We start from the raw sequence: 18543 nt of genomic DNA, 5'->3' as shown, positions 1-18543 counted from the left end.
AGCCCTGATTTTTTTCATCAGTGGTCCATAAAAATTGGTAAACCCCGTCTCTGCTTGAAAGCAACCCACATCAGGGTCCCCACTGAGCGGCCAATTCACACAGCGACAAGTAAACCCTACAGAATAATAAAGTGTTTTAATAAGAAAATTTAAAATTATGTTGATTAAATTATTTGAAAAGGTAAAGTTAAAGGATATAGTAAATTATATTTATTTTATATTGCGATTGAAAGATCATTTATCCTGCCAATTCTAATGAATGTTGAAATGAATATATAGGGTTCTTATAGTGTAAAGTAAATTAAAGATCAGAAATAAAGCTTTTACCTGTGAGATTGAGTGTATGACCGATCGTTGCTGGGCTTGGTTGTTTGATCTGGGATTTTTGGAAAACTGCGCCAGGTGTAGGCTTAAATAGCCGCCGGCGCATACGCAGTGCTGAACAATCAGATGGTGTCAGCAAGGAATGTTAGTGTGCGTCGTCGTCGCGTATAATAGCGCGGTGACGTCATCGCACAGCGATTTGGAGCAGAGAACGGAGCGAACACCTAGTGGACGAAGCAGTCATTGGCCGTTTCCATGACAATAAAGGTCCAGAGGAAGGTCCGGGTTTGCATGTTTCATGCTGGTGATGTGTCGGGTTGCTCTCTTGTAAAATTCTAATTTAGTTTTACCAACGTAGAAACATTTACATTGGCAGGTTAGTAAATAGACAACGCCAGGTGTCTTACAGTTGGCAAAATGTTTAGGTCTATACATCTCGCCGTTGGGTAGTGCAAATTTTGACTGTGTGTTCATATATTGACAACACGTGCAACCTCTGCATGCAAGAGTCCCTGGTCTTTTACAAATGTCGGATTTAAAAGTGCCTGTGTATTCACTTTTGACCAGATGGTCTCTTAAAAAACGTGCTCGTCTGAAAGTTATGGTAGGTGTTGCAGCGATATGCGACTTTAAATTTGAGTCAATTTGCAATAAGTGCCAGTGGTTATGCAATACTTTCTTGATAGCTTTGTGTTGTTTGTTATATGTGGTTATTAGTCTAGTGCAGTGATGGCGAACCTTTTTGAGCCCGAGTGCCCAAACCGCGACGCAAAACCAACTCATTTCTTTCAAAGTGCCAACATAGAATTAAACCTGCCAGCGTCTCTGTGCAGAGGATGGGACTGATAATCCCTCAGGGACCAAAAAGAATACAGAATGCACTGTGCAACATACACTGACCTACCTGACCATTACACTCCCCTACCTGACACATGCACTGACCTTCCTGACCACTGCACTCACCTACCTGACCATTACACTCACCTACCTGACCATTACACTCACCTACCTGACCATTGCACTCACCTACCTGACATTACACTCACCTAACCTGACATTACACTCACCTAACCTGACATTGCACTCACCTACCTGACCATTGCACTCACCTACCTGACACATGCACTCACCTAACCTGACACATGCACTCACCTAACCTGACCATTACACTCACCTACCTGACCATTGCACTCACCTACCTGACATTACACTCACCTACCTGACACATGCACTCACCTACCTGACACATGCACTCACCTACCTGACATTACACTCACCTAACCTGACATTACACTCACCTAACCTGACCATTACACTCACCTACCTGACCATTGCAATCACCTAACATTACACTCACCTAACCTGACATTACACTCACCTACCTGACCATTACACTCACCTACCTGACCATTGCACTCACCTACCTGACCATTGCACTCACCTACCTGACCATTACACTCACCTACCTGACATTACACTCACCTACCTGACACATGCACTCACCTACCTGACACATGCACTCACCTACCTGACATTATACTCACCTAACCTGACATTACACTCACCTAACCTGACCATTACACTCACCTACCTGACCATTGCACTCACCTAACATTACACTCACCTAACCTGACCATTACACTCACCTACCTGACCATTACACTCACCTACCTGACCATTGCACTCACCTACCTGACCATTGCACTCACCTACCTTGACCATTACACTCACCTACCTGACACACTCACTTAACCTGACCATTACACTCACCTACCTGACCATTACACTCACCTACCTGACCATTACACTCACCTTACCTATGCTTCCTGCACTACTAACATCCCCCCACACAGTACAATGTAGATTGGAGGATCCATCCTCCTCCTTACCTTTCCATGGCCTCATCGTCCAGCTCTCCCCGGGCATTATTGTAGGAATCCCCACCATCCAGCCACTCCTCGATATCCCCACCACCAGGATGTCAGCTAGCAGCCATTACATTTCTCCCTCATGGGCGATCTGTTCCGAGCACCGCCCCTCCCCCTCTGCTTTCCACAGGCTGCACTAGGACAGACTGAACCAAAGTCATCCTGGAGCAGAGGGAGTTTGAATTTGGTGCCTGTAGAAAGTAATCCACGAATGCCTTACCAGAGGTGTAGGGGTCCGGGGAGGCAATAAGCTGCAGAACAGTCGGGACTGTGGAGGAAACATTTTACACCCCTCCTAAACAGTGCGCAGGGAAGAAGATGACTGGCTGCCCACCCCCCTGCCGACGTCACTGACACTGATGCAAGGAAGGGAGCCAGCTCCTCCTTGCCTGCAATGTCAGTGCAAGTGACTGCCTGGCTGGGGGAATCCCCTGCCATGCCGACAGAGAGGGCTCGACGTGCCAGCTGTGGCACGCGTGCCATAGGTTCGCCATCACTGGTCTAGTGGGTGGTTTGGAGTTATTTGATATTGATTTGGAAAAGAGAATGTTTTGCCTTGAATATCCACGTGCACGTTTAAAAGCCTAAAGGCATGTGGGTGAATATGCTCGATCTAGAAGTCGATTTCTCAGTAAGTTAGATTCATGAATGAATTCTATATCTGTAGAACAATTGCGTCTGAGCCTCAGATACTGCCCATATGGAATAGACCGAACCAGGGACTCAGGGTGTGAACTAGTCACATGTAGGATGGTGTTTCCAGCAGTCTCCTTGCGATAGAGACTACTGGATATTGAACTATCTGCTAGTTTGGTGATGTGTAAGTCAAGGAATGTAATAAAGGTGTTACTGAAAGACATGGTAAAATACAAATTAAGCATATTTTTATTCATAGCACACACAAAGCTTTCTAGGTTCTCAGGTGTACTGTCCCATAACATAAGGACATCGTCTATATACCTAAACCATGCCAACACGTGGGTGGTATAGGCAGATAAACTGTTGTCAGACAAAAGAGCTTGTTCCCACTCCCCCAGGTACAGGTTGGAATACGATGGGGCACAACATGTCCCCATTGCAACACCCTGCACCTGGAGGTAGTGGGAACCATTGAAAGAAAAGACATTGTGTGTTAGGATAAACTCCAATGCTTCTAGCAAAAAAGAATACAGTTTTTGAGCGTCTTCATGAGATTGTGATAAGATATGTTTGATTGCTGAAAGATCTAAATTGTGAGGAATGGAGCTATATAACGCTTCCACGTCAATAGCAACTAATAAAGAATGGGATGGAAGGTGTAATCCTTCTAAACTTTGTAGCAAATGAATAGGGTCTTTGGTGTATGAGAATAGGTTAGACACAAAAGGTCTGAGATGACTGTCTATGAATTTGCTCAGATTTTCTGTTATGGAGCCATTACCTGAGACGATGGGCCGACCAGGGGGATTTTTTAAATTTTTGTGTATTTTTGGGACACAGTATAAGGTAGGGATCAGAAGAAAAGGGGTTCTAATATACTCCCATGTGTCTTAGTCGATAGCCCCATTACAAAATTCTCCATCGATCATGTCATAGAAGGCATCATTGAATTTGTCAATGGTGCTTCTTGATATTGGTCTATACCAGGTTTTGTGTTAATGACTTTCTGACACATTATTGTATATTGTTCATTAGTCATAATAACAATATTCCCACCCTTGTCGGATGGTTTAATTGTTAGAGAGTGTTCTTCTTTTTTAGGGAGTCTAGAGCAGCATGTTCATCCTTCGTAAGATTGCTACAAGTTACATGTGATTTTATTTTGCGAATTTCCGCTGTGACTGAGGTTACAAAAGCCGCTAGATTGGGATTACTGGCAAATGAGGGGAATTTATCTGACTTTTTAAAAAATTTGTTTGGAATACTTGAACTAGATGTAGCTTCTTTTGAAATATGTTCTTCCAATAAAGCCTCAATGTCTGTTGAGTCACAGAGGTCATTGGGATCTTGTTCTTCAAGGAGAGTCAGAAGATCGTCTAACACTTCATCCGATCTGTGAGTCTTTTGTTCCATGTTTGTTTCTTTAGAAAAGAGACTTTTATAATAAAGTTTGCGTGCGAAAAGATGCAAGTCTTTTATTATTTCAAAGGTGTTGAGGCCAGCATCTGGGCAAAAGCTTAGACCCTTGTGCAAAAGATTTGTTTCAGCTTGACTACGTGAGTATTTGGAAAGGTTGATGATGTTTAGTATTTTAGAATTAGAGGAGATATTTGATGTGGAAGTGGATGCTGAGATTAAGTGTCTGAAGGATTCTCCCCTATGTGATGTACTAAAAAATCTTTGTCAGTTTTGGATAGAGTGATAGAAGTGGAGACTGAAGGAAGATCACCAGTGTGTATAGTAGAGGAGGAACCAACACCAGACCAGAAAGTCCTGTGGAAGAAGATAAATTGCCACCACGTGAATTACCTTTACCAATAGAAGATAGAAGAGGAGATTGTTGAGTGAGTGTAGGATCTGTGATGCGTTTCTTGTTAAGTGAAGGGTCTTCGCCAGATGATGATCTTTTGTTTTTTTGCGGCTTCCGATTCCTTTGTCTATATTGAGAAGAGGAGGAAACAAAAGAATTTAAGGATGAATTTGACCCTGAATCTCTTGACTTCTGACCTAGATTGCCCTTTGATGGGCGATATGTTGAACTGTTTTGATGCCATTTGTAAGCTTTTCCTTCCTGGAAGGATCTCTTGTCACGCCAGAATTTTTTATCTTTTATTGCTAATTTTTCCTGAGATGTCTCATGTAAATGGATTCCGATTTTCTCTTTGTGTTCTTTGAAACTGGGCAGATCCTTGAACGGGAGTAGTTTGGCATAAATTGCGTCAATATCTTTATCAAGAATCGCAATGCGTTTTTTGTATTCCTCACTTAATAGAGTCATCATAATTTTGGTGCATGATTGTAGATTTCTCTCCCACTTGATTTTGAAAGAGGAATCAACATCATCCAATATGGGAAAGATCTGTATACGCAATCCTAGAGGATTAATATCCTCTCTGATATATCTGTCAAAGCTATCGGCATGCCAAAAGCATGCAACTTTTTTATCAACAATCTTGCCCAGCTGAAATAACAGAGTAGAAACTTCTGATTGAGAAGATGATTTTTGACTATAATCTCTAGAGAGGCCTGCCATAAGAGTGTCCCATTCTTTGCCCTGAAACATTGTTGAAAAACCATATAAACACTTTTTAAAAAAGTTAATCAATTAAATCCTCAAAAAGAAAGACCAATCAAATTTACTAGTTGTTAAATATGTATGTGGTTCAAAAATTGGGGGGATGGGTATTTGCTGCCCTAAATTTAAGTATATAGAGTGAACAACAAAGAGAAATATTATTTTCACAGAGGTGTTGCCTACATCCCAATAATAATTGTATAGGGACCCTAAATTAGGGACACAAGTACCCGCAGGTACAACGGGACTTTAAGGGCGAACAACATATGTCAAAATAAAATATCATTTATTAGAAAAGATTAAAACGACATATAAAAAAGGTATGACAGTAACTCATACAACACTCTTGGTGCATGATACAAAATGCATTTTATGCCGTATTTATATTATTTCACATAGTTCAAAGATGAACATAATTTTCCTCCAGTTAGCCTGACATGTTTCAGGATTCAGGAACAAATTCCCTTCTTCAGAGGCATCTATAGGAGATAATGTAGTATATTCTGAAAGCGAGGATTGGTTTTTAAACAAATGCACTTTTCAAAGCAAAAGATACTCTCCTGAAGCATGAGCATTGCCGACATACGTACCAATTCTCAAGATGTGAAAAAATATATTTGATTTTTGTAGAAAAAAGGTTTTAAAAGACCTGATTTTGTCATCAGTGGTCCATAAAAATTGGTAAACCCCGTCTCTGCTTGAAAGCAACCCACATAAGGGTCCCCACTGAGCGGCCATCTCACACAGCTGCAAGTAAACCCTACGGAATAATAAAGTGTTTTGATAAGAAAATTGAAAATTATGTTGATTAAATTATTTGAAAAGGTAAAATTAAAGGATATAGTAAATTATATTTATTTTATATTGCGATTGAAAGATCATTTATCCTGCCAATTCTATTGAATGTTGAAATGATAAATATAGGGTTCTTATAGTGTAAAGTAAATTAAAGATCAGAAATAAAGCTTTTACCTGTGAGATTAAGTGTATGACCGATCGTTGCTGGGCTTGGTTGTTTGATCTGGGATTTTTGGAAAACTGCGCCAGGTGTAGGCTTAAATAGCCACCGGCGCAGTGCTGAACAATCAGATGGTGTCAGCAAGGAATGTTAGTGTGCGTCGTCATCGTGTATAATAGCGCGGTGACATCACCTAGTGGACGAAGCCGCCATTGGCCGTTTCCATGACAATAAAGAAAACAGAGAACAAATGGAAGGCGCAAAGAAAAAGGAAACAACCGAACATAGCAAAAGGCCATAAATACCGGGGGGGGGGGGGGGGGGAAGCTATGAGAAGGCACATATGAGGGACCCCCAGGGCAAGAAATGCATGGTGCCGCCTCACTTCAAATATAGCAGTGGGGAAGCGTCATGCCGATCGAGCCCTCCGGTGCATGAATCAAACCTCCCATAATGGAAGGAGGGACAGGACGAAACTTCAATGGTAACGAACTCAATAAAGGTTAAAAGGTTGATGTCAATTCATAAAAAATATCATGGGGGAATAGAACAAATATATACTATATTATGAGGTGGCATGCATGTAGGCACAATCAACTACATCATGTGGGACTAAGATGGAAAAAACATAAGGAACAATGCAAATATGACTTGGCTTCTTATAATGTACAGATATAAATAAAGTGATATTATTATCCAGCATAAATTGTACATGATATTAATTTTAGAAAACACAGAAGGAGAAAATACAGAACCAACAAATACAAAACATATCAAAAGTTGAATCAGAAAGTACATTAACAGCAGATATTTGAAGAATAATCATCTTTACCAATGATCCCAGGAATAAACCTACATCTCTGAGTTTCAAATTAGTCTTTTTCACAACCTCCTGAAACAAACCCGTCTAAGAAGGGATGAAAGCTTAATTGGGTATTAAGACCTGGGAAAGAGGTTGCGTTGAGGTTAGCGATCCAACAGACCTCCCTCTGGAGCAAGATTTTGTTCCAGTCACCACCCCTGTTGTCCGGGTGAACCCGGTCAAGGATAGTGAAGAGGAAGCAGGGAGTTTTACCCGCATGGTGATCTTGTACATGTCGCCCCAGAGGAAGGTCCGGGTTCGCATGTTTCATGCTGTTGATGTGTCAGGTTGCTCTCTTGTAAAATTCTAATTTAGTTTTACCAACGTAGAAACATTTACATTGGCAGGTTAGTAAATAGACAACGCCAGGTGTCTTACATATCAGGAATATGAAATGTTGGGGTAACATTCTTTAATGTGCAACCTGTGAACATATTACCCCTTCTCCTGCTTCCCTCTCCCAGGGTGGCCTTCACTGGACTCACTCCCCTAGGCCTAATGGACGCAAGGGAGGTGGAGTGGGATTCCTCCTATCCCCCCAGAGCACCTTCCAGGTTATTCACCTTCCTCCCTCTTTTTCCCTCTCATCATTTGAAGCCCACTGTATACGTCTATTCTCTCCTACTTCCCTAAGAATTGCTGTGATCTACCGGCCCCCTGGACCATTATCGACTTTCCTTGATGAGTTTTCTGCCTGGCTACCCTACTTTCTCTCTTCGGATATTCCCACAATCCTTCTCTGTGATTTCCACATCCCTGCTAATACAAACACTCCTGCTACTTCTAAACCTCTTAGTCTAAACTCTTCATTTGACCTGAAGCAATGGGTACAGGCTTCTACTCACTCTGATGGCAACACGCTTGACCTTGTATTCTCCTACCTATGCACTCCATGCAACTTCTCAAACAATCCTTTTCCTCTCTCGGACCACCACCTTATTAGTTTCTCTCACCCCCTGTCTTCCACCACCTTTCCCTCCAATCGCCTAACCATCACCCGTAGAAATTTTCGCAACATTAACTCCTCTCTCCTCTATTCTACTACTGACCACCTCTAAGGCAAAATCTTTCCCCTGTCCTTCCCCAACCAAGCCACGTCCATCTACAATAAATCTCTGTCCTCCACCCTGGACAAGCTCGCTCCCCTCATTACACGCAGAATCAGGCCTCGACCCCTACAACCCTGGCAAACAGCTGACACTAAAATTCTCAAAAAACGTAGTCGCGCGCTTGAGCGTCTGTGGCATAAGACTAAGTCTCTCAAAGACTTCAACCAATACAAATCTGCCCTCCAAAAATACTATTCTTTCCTCCACACTGCCAAGCAAACCTATTTTACAACTCTTATTAACACCTTCTCATCCAATCCCCGTAAACTCTTCTTTACCTTCAACTCTCTACTTTGTCCTCCACCGCCTCCTCCCACTGACTTACTCACTGCCCAGGAAATCGCTAATCACTTCAAAAACAAGATTGATACAATCCGTGATGAAATCTACATTCTACAGGTATCTCCCCCAGCTAAGACCCCATGTCAACTGGTACAACTGACACTCCCCCTATTCAAATCTGCTACTACAGACGAAGTTGCTAAACTCGTTTCTATCGCCCACCTAACCACCTGTCCCCTGGACCCTATTCCCTCTCAAATGCTACGGTCACCCTCTGACCCCATCCTACACTCTCTAACCCACATCTTCTATCTCTCCCTCACCTCTGGCATCTTCCCCGATGCTCTAAAACATGCACTGGTCACCCCCCATACTTAAAAAGCTGTCCTTGGACCCTACCAATCTTAACAACCTACGCCCTATCTCCTTGCTCCCCTTTTCCGCTAAACTCCTTGAACGCCTGGTTTACAACCGAGTGACCACCTCATTAAAAACAACCTTCTTGATCCCCTTCAATCTGGATTTCGCCCTCAACACTCCACAGAAACTGCTCCTTTAAAACTCACAAATGACCTACTAACTGCAAAAATCAACGAACACTATTCTGTACTCCTACTTCTGGATCTTTCAGCTGCCTTTGACACGGTTGACCACCCCCTCTTCCCTCGGTCTCCATGACTGTGCTCTTCAGTGGCTCTCATCCTACCTATCCCAATGCACCTTCAGTGTCACTTACAATTCTACTTCCTCCACTCCTCTTCCCTTCTCTGTTGGGGTCCCCCAAGGTTCTGTTCTTGGACCTCTTTTATTTTCAATCTACACCTCTTCCCTGGGTCAGTTGATAGCCTCTCACGGCTTTCAATATCATTTCTATGCTGATGACACACAAATCTATCTCTCCACCCCTCAACTCACTCCATCAGTCTCCTCACGCATCACTAACTTACTAACCGACATATCTGTATGGATGTCACACCACTTCCTCAAACTCAACTTGTCCTAAACCGAGCTTATAATATTTCCTCCCCCACGTGCCTCTTCCCCTGACTTCTCTGTCAAGAGCAATGGCAAAACCATCCACCCGTCCCCACATGTCAGGGTGCTAGGTGTTATCCTGGATTCTGAACTCTCCTTTCGGCCCCACATCCAATCACTTTCCAAAGCTTGCTGCCTCAACCTCCGCAACATCTCTAAACTACATCCCTTTCTAACCAGTGAAACCACAAAGCTCCTGATTCACTCCCTGGTTATCTCTCGCCTTGACTACTGCAACTCAATCCTCATTGGCTTACCTTTAAATAGACTATCCCCCCTTCAGTCCATCATGAATGCTGCTGCTAGACTCATCCACCTTACAAACCGCTCAGTGTCTGCTACCCCTCTCTGCCAATCCCTCCATTGGCTACCACTCGCCCAACGAATTAAATTCAAAATACTAACAATAAGTTACAAAGCCATCCACAACTCTGCCCCCAGCTACATCACTAACCTAGTCTCAAAATACCAACTTAATCGCCATCTCCATTCCTCCCAAGACCTCCTGCTCTCTAGCTCCCTCATCACCTCCTCCCATATCCGCCTCCAGGACTTCTCCCGAGCCTCGCCTATCCTCTGGAATTCCCTACCCCAATCTGTCAGACTGTCTCCAAATTTATCCACTTTTAGGCGATCCCTGAAAACTTTCCTCTTCAGAGAAGCCTATACTGCCTCCATCTAACAACTGCACTATTTTCTCCATTAGCTCATCCCCCACAGCTATTACCCTTTTGTATAACTTGACCCTCCCTCCTAGATTGTAAGCTCTAACGAGCAGGGCCCTCTGATTCCTCCTGTATTGAATTGTATTGTACTTGTACTGTCTGCCCTAATGTTGTAAAGCGCTGCGTAAACTGTTGGCGCTATATAAATCCTGTATAATAATAATAATAGTAATGTTAGGAAGAATGGTTTCCCGGTTCCATGTTGACGCTGACTGAGACGGACATAAATGAGAGCGACATTATATTAGGGGATAGTAAAGAGAAACAATCAGAAAAAAAGCAGAACAAATCAGCATTTTACAAAAGCTCCCCATCAGAACAAGCTTTTTACATAGTTCTGTTTTCTTTGTTTAAGTTCCTCTTTAAACCAACTTGTGACAGATTGCAACATAAGAAAACCAGCTGTACTATTTAAAGGGTGTCTAAACCTAACAATGTATTTTCTTATTTGTCCCTTTTGGTCTGCTAAAATGGAACTCAAACAAATAACTAGATTTATTTTATTAGCTGCACAATTTACAATTTTGGCATCTGTTGAGATCAGGGCTGGCCCTACCATGGGTCTTGGTGGGTCCATTGGACCCCGGTGGCACTTTCAGAGGGGCGGTAAATTGACACCTAAGACAATGTCGGAACGCTTACCCGCTCTGTTGCTTATTTCACTGTATGAGGGACCGCCGCTTATCCCCTCCACGGCTCCCACCTTTGCTGCAGACAAATGCCATGTTGGGACAGAGGCGGAAACTGCAGGAGAAAGTCGGCTGACCAGCTGACAGCCAACAGCGTGAAGGGGGAGGAGCTTTCTGTGGAGTGTGGAGACCCCATGTTAGAAGAGGCACACTGAGAGCAAGTAAGTTCCAGCGCCATTGATCCCATCCCCACCACCGCTGCCTCTGTCTGAACTGCCCCCACCACTGCTGCCTCTCTCTGAACCCCCCCCACCGCTGTTTCTGACTGAACCCCCCCACCACAACTACCACCGCTGCCCCTGACTGAACCCCCCCAACACCACATCTGCTTCTGACTGAACCCCCCACCACAACCACCACCACTGCTTCTGACTGAACCCCCACCACATCTGCCTCTGACTGAACCCCCCACCACAACCATCACCACTGCCTCTGACTGAACCCCTCCCACCACCACCGCTGCCTCTGACTGAACCCCCCCACCATCATCACCACTGCCTCTGACTGAACCTCACCTCACCACCACTGTTACCTCTGACTGACCCCCCCCCCACCACCACCACCACATCTGCCTCTGACTGAACCCCACCACTGCCTCTGACTGAACTCCCCACCACCAAATCTGCTTCTGTCTGAACCCCCCACCATCACATCTGCCTCTGACTGAACCCCACACCACCACTGCCTCTGTCTGAACCCCCCTACTACCGCTGCCTCTGAATGAACCCCCACCACAACCACCACCACTGCCTCTGACTGAACCACTCCCACCACCACTGCTGCCTCTTACTGAAACCCCCCACCATCACTCCCTCTGACTGAACCCCCCCACCACCACTGCTGCCTCTGACTGATCCCCCTCCACTATCACACCTGCCTCTGACTGAACCCCCCCACCTTCACCACTGCCTAACCCCCCACCACCACCACTGCTGCCTCTGACTGATCCCCCTCCACCATCACACTTGCCTCTGACTGACCCCCCCACCACCACCACTGCCTCTGACTGAACCCCCCACCACCTTATCTGCCTGAACCCCCTCACCACTACCGCTGCCTCTGTCTGAACCCCCCCACCACTGCTGCCTCTGTCTGAACCCCCCACCACTACCACCACATCTGCCTCTGACTGAACCCCCTCCACCACCACCGCTACCTCGGGCTAGATGCCCCCACCACCACCGCTGCCTCTGACTGAACCCCCCCACCTCCCCTGCCTCTGACTGACCCCCCCACCACCACATCTGCCTCTGACTGAACCCCCTTATCACCACATCTGCCTCTGACTGAACCTCCCCCCACCACCACCGCTGCCCCTGACTGAATACCCCACCACCACTGCCTCTGTCTGAACCCCCCACCACCGCTGCCTCTGTCTGAACCCCCCACCACCACATCTGCCTCTAACTGAACCCCCCACCACCACATCTGCCTCTAACTGAACCCCCCCACCACATCTGCCTTAGACTGAACCACCCACCACAACCACCACCACTGCCTCTGACTGAACCCCTCCCACCACTACCGCTGCCTCTGACTGAACCCCCCCCCACCATCATCACCGCTGCGTCTGACTGAACCCCACCCCACCACCACTGCTACCTCTGACTGACTCCCGACCACCACCACATCTGCCTCTGTCTGAACCCCATCACCACCACTGTCTCTGACTGAACCCCACCACCACCACTGCCTCTGACTGAATCCCCCACCACATCTGCCTCTGACTGAACCCCCCACCACTGCTGCCTCTGTCTGAACCCCACACCACCACTGCCTCTGTCTGAACCCCCCTACTACCGCTGCCTCTGACTGAACTCCCCACCACTACCTCTGACTGAACTCACCCACCACATCTGCCTCTGACTAAACCCCCACCACAACCACCACCACTGCCTTTGACTGAAGCCCCCACCATCATCACCGCTGCCTCCGACTGAACCCCTCCACCATCATCACCGCTGCCCCTGACTGAACCCCACCCCACCACCACTGCTACCTCTGACTGACCCCCCCCACCACCACATCTGCCTCTGACTGAACCCCACCACCACCACCACTGCCTCTGACTGAACCCCCCACAACCACCGCTGCTTCTGACTGAAACCCCCCACCATCATCACCGCTGCCTCTGACTGAACCCCACCCCCACTGCTACCTCTGACTGACCCCCCCACCACCACCACATCTGCCTCTGACTGAACCCCACCACTAGGGATGAACTTCGTGTTCGATTGTTCGCCGAATGATATGGGCCGTTCGCGCCAAATTTGTGTGGCGCGTCACGGCCCATAATTCACTGCGGTATCGCAGTGCATTGCTGGCTGATGATTGGCCAAGCATGCACTATGACCCGCATGCTTGGCCATTCACAGGGCCGTCTGTAGAGAGAGCTGTAATTGGCCAAAGTCAGGATGGCTTTGGCCAATTATGGCTCAGGGGGTTTAGTACACGCTCCACACTATATAAGGCCGCCTGCACCGCGGCCCTGTGTAGTGTGTTCCGGCGTTGAGAGACAGAGACAGAGTCATTTGATTTAAGTTAGATAGATTAGGCAGGACAGTCAGTCAGTTAGCTGCACTTACAGTGTATTGTGTGTATATATATGCATCCCAGGTGTTGTATATATGTATATATATATATATATATATATATATATATATATATATATATATATATATATATATATATATATATATATATACACTGTATTCAGTTTAGCTAGATCCGTTCCTGTTATTATCTTCCTACTGACAGGCAGACTTGTGTTGTTACAGTATTTACAGCTACCTGAAGAAAATTGCTGGTGTTCTTCTGATCCTATTAGTACCACAGTCAGGCAGCTAGACTATTTACAGTTAGTGTAGTGCGTCCTCCTCACAGTGTTCAGCTAAAGCTACAAGTTAGTTTAGTGTGACCTCTGCACAGTGTTCAGCTAAAGCTTCAAGTTAGTGTAGTGCGACCTCTGCACAGTGTTCAGCTAAAGCTACAAGTTAGTGTAGTGCGTCCTCTGAACAGTGTTCAGCGAAAGCTACAAGTTAGTGTAGTGCACAGTGTTCAGATAAAGCTACAAGTTAGTGTAGTGCGTCCTCCTCACAGTGTTCAGCTAAAGCTACAAGTTAGTGTATTGCGTCCTCCTCACAGTATTCACCTAAAGCTACAAGTTAGTGTAGTGCGATCTCTGCGCAGTGTTCAGCTAAAGCTACAATTTAGTGTAGTGCGTCCTCTGAACAGTGTTCAGCTAAAGCTATAAGTTAGTGTAGTGCACAGTGTTCAGCTAAAGCTACAAGTTAGTGTAGTGCATCCTCCTCACAGTGTTCAACTAAAGCTACAAGTTAGTATAGTGCGACCTCTGCACAGTGTTCAGCTAAAGCTACAAGTTAGTGTAGTGCGTCCTCTACACAGTGTTCAGCTAAAGTTACAAGTTAGTGTAGTGCACAGTGTTCAGCTAAAGCTACAAGTTAGTGTAGTGCGTCCTCCTCACAGTTTTCAACTAAAGCTACACGTTAGTTTAGTGCGACCTCTGCACAGTGTTCAGCTAAAGCTACAAGTTAGTGTAGTGCGTCCTCTGAACAGTGTTCAGCTAAAGCTACAAGTTAGTGTAGTGCACAGTGTTCAGCTAAAGCTACAAGTTAGTGTAGTGCGTCCTCCTCACAGTGTTCAGCTAAAGCTACAAGTTAGTGTAGTACAACCTCTGCACAGTGTTCAGCTAAAGCTACAAGTTAGTGTAGTGCACAGTGTTCAGCTAAAGCTACAAGTTAGTGTAGTGCGTCCTCCTCACAGTGTTCAACTAAAGCTACAAGTTAGTGTAGTGCGACCTCTGCACAGTGTTCAGCTAAAGCTACAAGTTAGTGTAGTGTGTCCTCTACACAGTGTTCAGCTAAAGCTACAAGTTAGTGTAGTGCACAGTGTTCAGCTAAAGCTACAAGTTAGTGTAGTGCGTCCTCCTTACAGTTTTCAGCTAAAGCTACACGTTAGTGTAGTGCGTCCTCTGAACAGTGTTCAGCTAAAGCTACAAGTTAGTGTAGTGCACAGTGTTCAGCTAAAGCTACAAGTTAGTGTAGTGTGTCCTCCTCACAGTGTTCAGCTAAAGCTACAAGTTAGTGTAGTGCGACCTCTGCACAGTGTTCAGCTAAAGCTACAAGTTAGTGTAGTGCACAGTGTTCAGCTAAAGCTACAAGTTAGTGTAGTGCATCCTCCTCACAGTGTTCAGCTAAAGCTACACGTTAGTGTAGTGCGACCTCTGCACAGTGTTCAGCTAAAGCTACAAGTTAGTGTAGTGCGTCCTCTGAACAGTGTTCAGCTAAAGCTACAAGTTAGTGTAGTGCACAGTGTTCAGCTAAAGCTACAAGTTAGTGTAGTGCGTCCTCCTCACAGTGTTCAGCTAAAGCTACAAGTTAGTGCAGTGCGACCTCTGCATAGTGTTCAGCTAAAGCTACAAGTTAGTGTAGTGAGTCCTCTACACAGTGTTCAGCTAAAGCTACAAGTTAGTGTAGTGCGCAGTGTTCAGCTAAAGCTACAAGTTAGTGTGGTGCGTCCTCCTCACAGTTTTCAGCTAAAGCTACACGTTAGTGTAGTACGACCTTTGCACTGTGTTCAGCTAAAGCTACAAGTTAGTTTAGTGCGTCCTCTGAACAGTGTTCAGCTAAAGCTACAAGTTAGTGTAGTGCACAGTGTTCAGCTAAAGCTACAAGTTAGTGTAGTGCGTCCTCCTCACAGTGTTCAGCTAAAGCTACAAGTTAGTGTAGTGCGTCCTCCTCACAGTGTTCAGCTAAAGCTACAAGTTAGTGTAGTGCGACCTCTGCACAGTGTTCAGCTAAAGCTACAAGTTAGTGTAGTGCGTCCTCTACACAGTGTTTAGCTAAAGCTACAAGTTAGTGTAGTGCACAGTGTTCAGCTAAAGCTACAAGTTAGTGTAGTGCGTCCTCCTCACAGTTTTCAGCTAAAGCTACACGTTAGTGTAGTGCGACTTCTGCACAGTGTTCAGCTAAAGCTACAAGTTAGTGTAGTGCATCCTCTGAACAGTGTTCAGCTAAAGCTACAAGTTAGTGTAGTGCACAGTGTTCAGCTAAAGCTACAAGTTAGTGTAGTGCGACCTCTGCACAGTGTTCAGCTAAAGCTACAAGTTAGTGTAGCGCGACCTCTGCACAGTGTTCAGCTAAAGCTACAAGTTAGTGTAGTGCATCCTTTACACAGTGTTCAGCTAAAGCTACAAGTTAGTGTAGTGCACAGTGTTCAGCTAAAGTTACAAGTTAGTGTAGTGCGTCCTCCTCACAGTTTTCAGCTAAAGTTACACGTTAGTGTAGTGCGACCTCTGCACAGTGTTCAGTTAAAGCTACAAGTTAGTGTAGTGCATCCTCTGAACAGTGTTCAGCTAAACCTACAAGTTAGTGTAGTGCACAGTGTTCAGCTAAAGCTACAAGTTAGTGTAATGCGTCCTCCTCACAGTGTTCAGCTAAAGCTACAAGTTAGTGTAGTGCGACCTCTGCACAGTGTTCAGCTAAAGCTACAAGTTAGTGTAGTGCGTCCTCTGAACAGTGTTCAGCTAAAGCTACAAGTTAGTGTAGTGCGACCTCTGCACAGTGTTCAGCTAAAGCTACCTGTAGAAGGTTGGTGGTGTTTTCCTGATCCCATCACTACCGCAGGCAGCTACAATATTTACACATTAGTGTAGTGCGTCCTCTGCACAGTGTTCAGCTAAAGATACCTGTAGAAGGTTGGTGGTGTTTTCCTGATCCTATCACTACCGCAGGCAGCTACATTATTTTAACATTAGTGTAGTGCGTCCTCTTCACAGTGTTCAGCAAAAGCTACCTGTAGAAGGTTGGTGGTGTTTTCCTGATCCTATCACTACTTCAGGCAGCTACATTATTTACACGTTAGTGTAGTGCGACCTCTGCACAGTGTTCAGCTAAAGCTACCTGTAGAAGGTTGGTGGTGTTTTCCTGATCCTATCACTACCGCAGGCAGCTACATTATTTTAACGTTAGTGTAGTGCGTCCTCTGCACAGTGTTCAGCTAAAGCTATCTGTAGAAGGTTGGTGGTGTTTTCCTGATCCTATCACTACCGCAGGCAGCTACATTATTTACACGTTAGTGTAGTGCGACCTCTGCACAGTGTTCAGCTGAAGCTACCTGTAGAAGGTTGGTGGTGTTTTCCTGATCCTATCACTACCGCAGGCAGCTACATTATTTTAACGTTAGTGTAGTGCGTCCTCTGCACAGTGTTCAGCTAAAGCTATCTGTAGAAGGTTGGTGGTGTTTTCCTGATCCTATCACTACCGCAGGCAGCTACATTATTTACACGTTAGTGTAGTGCGAACTCTGCACAGTGTTCAGCTAAAGCTACCTGTAGAAGGTTGGTGGTGTTTTCCTGACCCTATCACTACTGCAGGCAGCTACATTATTTTAACGTTAGTGCAACCTCTGCACAGTGTTCAGCTAAAGCTACCTGTAGAAGGTTGGTGGTGTTTTCCTGATCCTATCACTACTTCAGGCAGCTACATTATTTACACGTTAGTGTAGTGCGACCTCTGCACAGTGTTCAGCTAAAGCTACCTGTAGAAGGTTGGTGGTGTTTTCCTGATCCTATCACTACCGCAGGCAGCTACATTACTTTAATGTTAGTGTAGTGTGTCCTCTGCACAGTGTTCAGCTAAAGCTATCTGTAGAAGGTTGGTGGTGTTTTCCTGAGCCTATCACTATCGCAGGCAGCTACATTATTTACACGTTAGTGTAGTGCGACCTCTGCACAGTGTTCAGCTAAAGCTACCTGTAGAAGGTTGGTGGTGTTTTCCTGATCCTATCACTACCGCAGGCAGCTACATTATTTTAACGTTAGTGCGACCTCTGCACAGTGTTCATCTAAAGCTACCTGTAGAAGATTGGTGGTGTTCTCATACTACAAGCAGGCAGTTGATTTTGCTAGCTGCAGTATCAATATACATATATATATATATATATATATATATATATATATATATATATATATATATATATATATATATATCCCAGCTTAGTGCAGCTACATCTCACTGCAAGCCATTAGTATGTCTGGAAGGCCAACAAGGAGAGGCAGACAGTCACAAGCCAATAAAAGAGGGCAAGCAGGCTCTGTGTCTAGAGGCAACAGTGCTGGTCGTGTAGATCAGCATCCTCATCAGCATGTGGCCGTGGGACACGCTTGGCCTTTTTTTGGCAGCTGGCCATGTTGAGCCGCAACATGCGGAAGACTTGGTTGAGTGGATGACCAAGCCGTCCTCATCCTCCTCATCCTCTCTCACCCATGCTCAGGGTACTTTTTCTGGCAAAGCAGCTGCCAACGCGGCCTCTTCCCTCGGCTCAATGGCATCAGTGACTCCTTCCCTAGCCCCACCATGTCCTCCTGAGGAGTCCCTCGAACTGTTTGACCACAGTG

General features: G+C 45.4%; 1 protein-coding gene across 1 annotated transcript in view; it reads right to left on the bottom strand.

Moving 5' to 3' along the window:
- Nucleotides 1-18543, bottom strand: part of LOC141126931 (uncharacterized) — a 114280-nt gene that overhangs the window by 13103 nt on the left and 82634 nt on the right. Inside the window, exons 5-6 of the mRNA XM_073613004.1 lie at nucleotides 6057-6226; nucleotides 4701-4828 (exon numbers count right to left, since the gene is read on the bottom strand). Coding sequence (XP_073469105.1) covers nucleotides 6206-6226 — 21 coding nt within the window. The 3' untranslated portion in view covers nucleotides 4701-4828; nucleotides 6057-6205. The remainder of the gene's footprint in view (nucleotides 1-4700; nucleotides 4829-6056; nucleotides 6227-18543) is intronic.

The sequence above is a fragment of the Aquarana catesbeiana genome, linkage group LG01 (assembly GCF_042186555.1).
Source record: "Aquarana catesbeiana isolate 2022-GZ linkage group LG01, ASM4218655v1, whole genome shotgun sequence".
Classification (NCBI taxonomy): Eukaryota; Metazoa; Chordata; class Amphibia; order Anura; family Ranidae; genus Aquarana; species Aquarana catesbeiana.
This window is presented reverse-complemented; position numbering and strand designations above follow the sequence as displayed.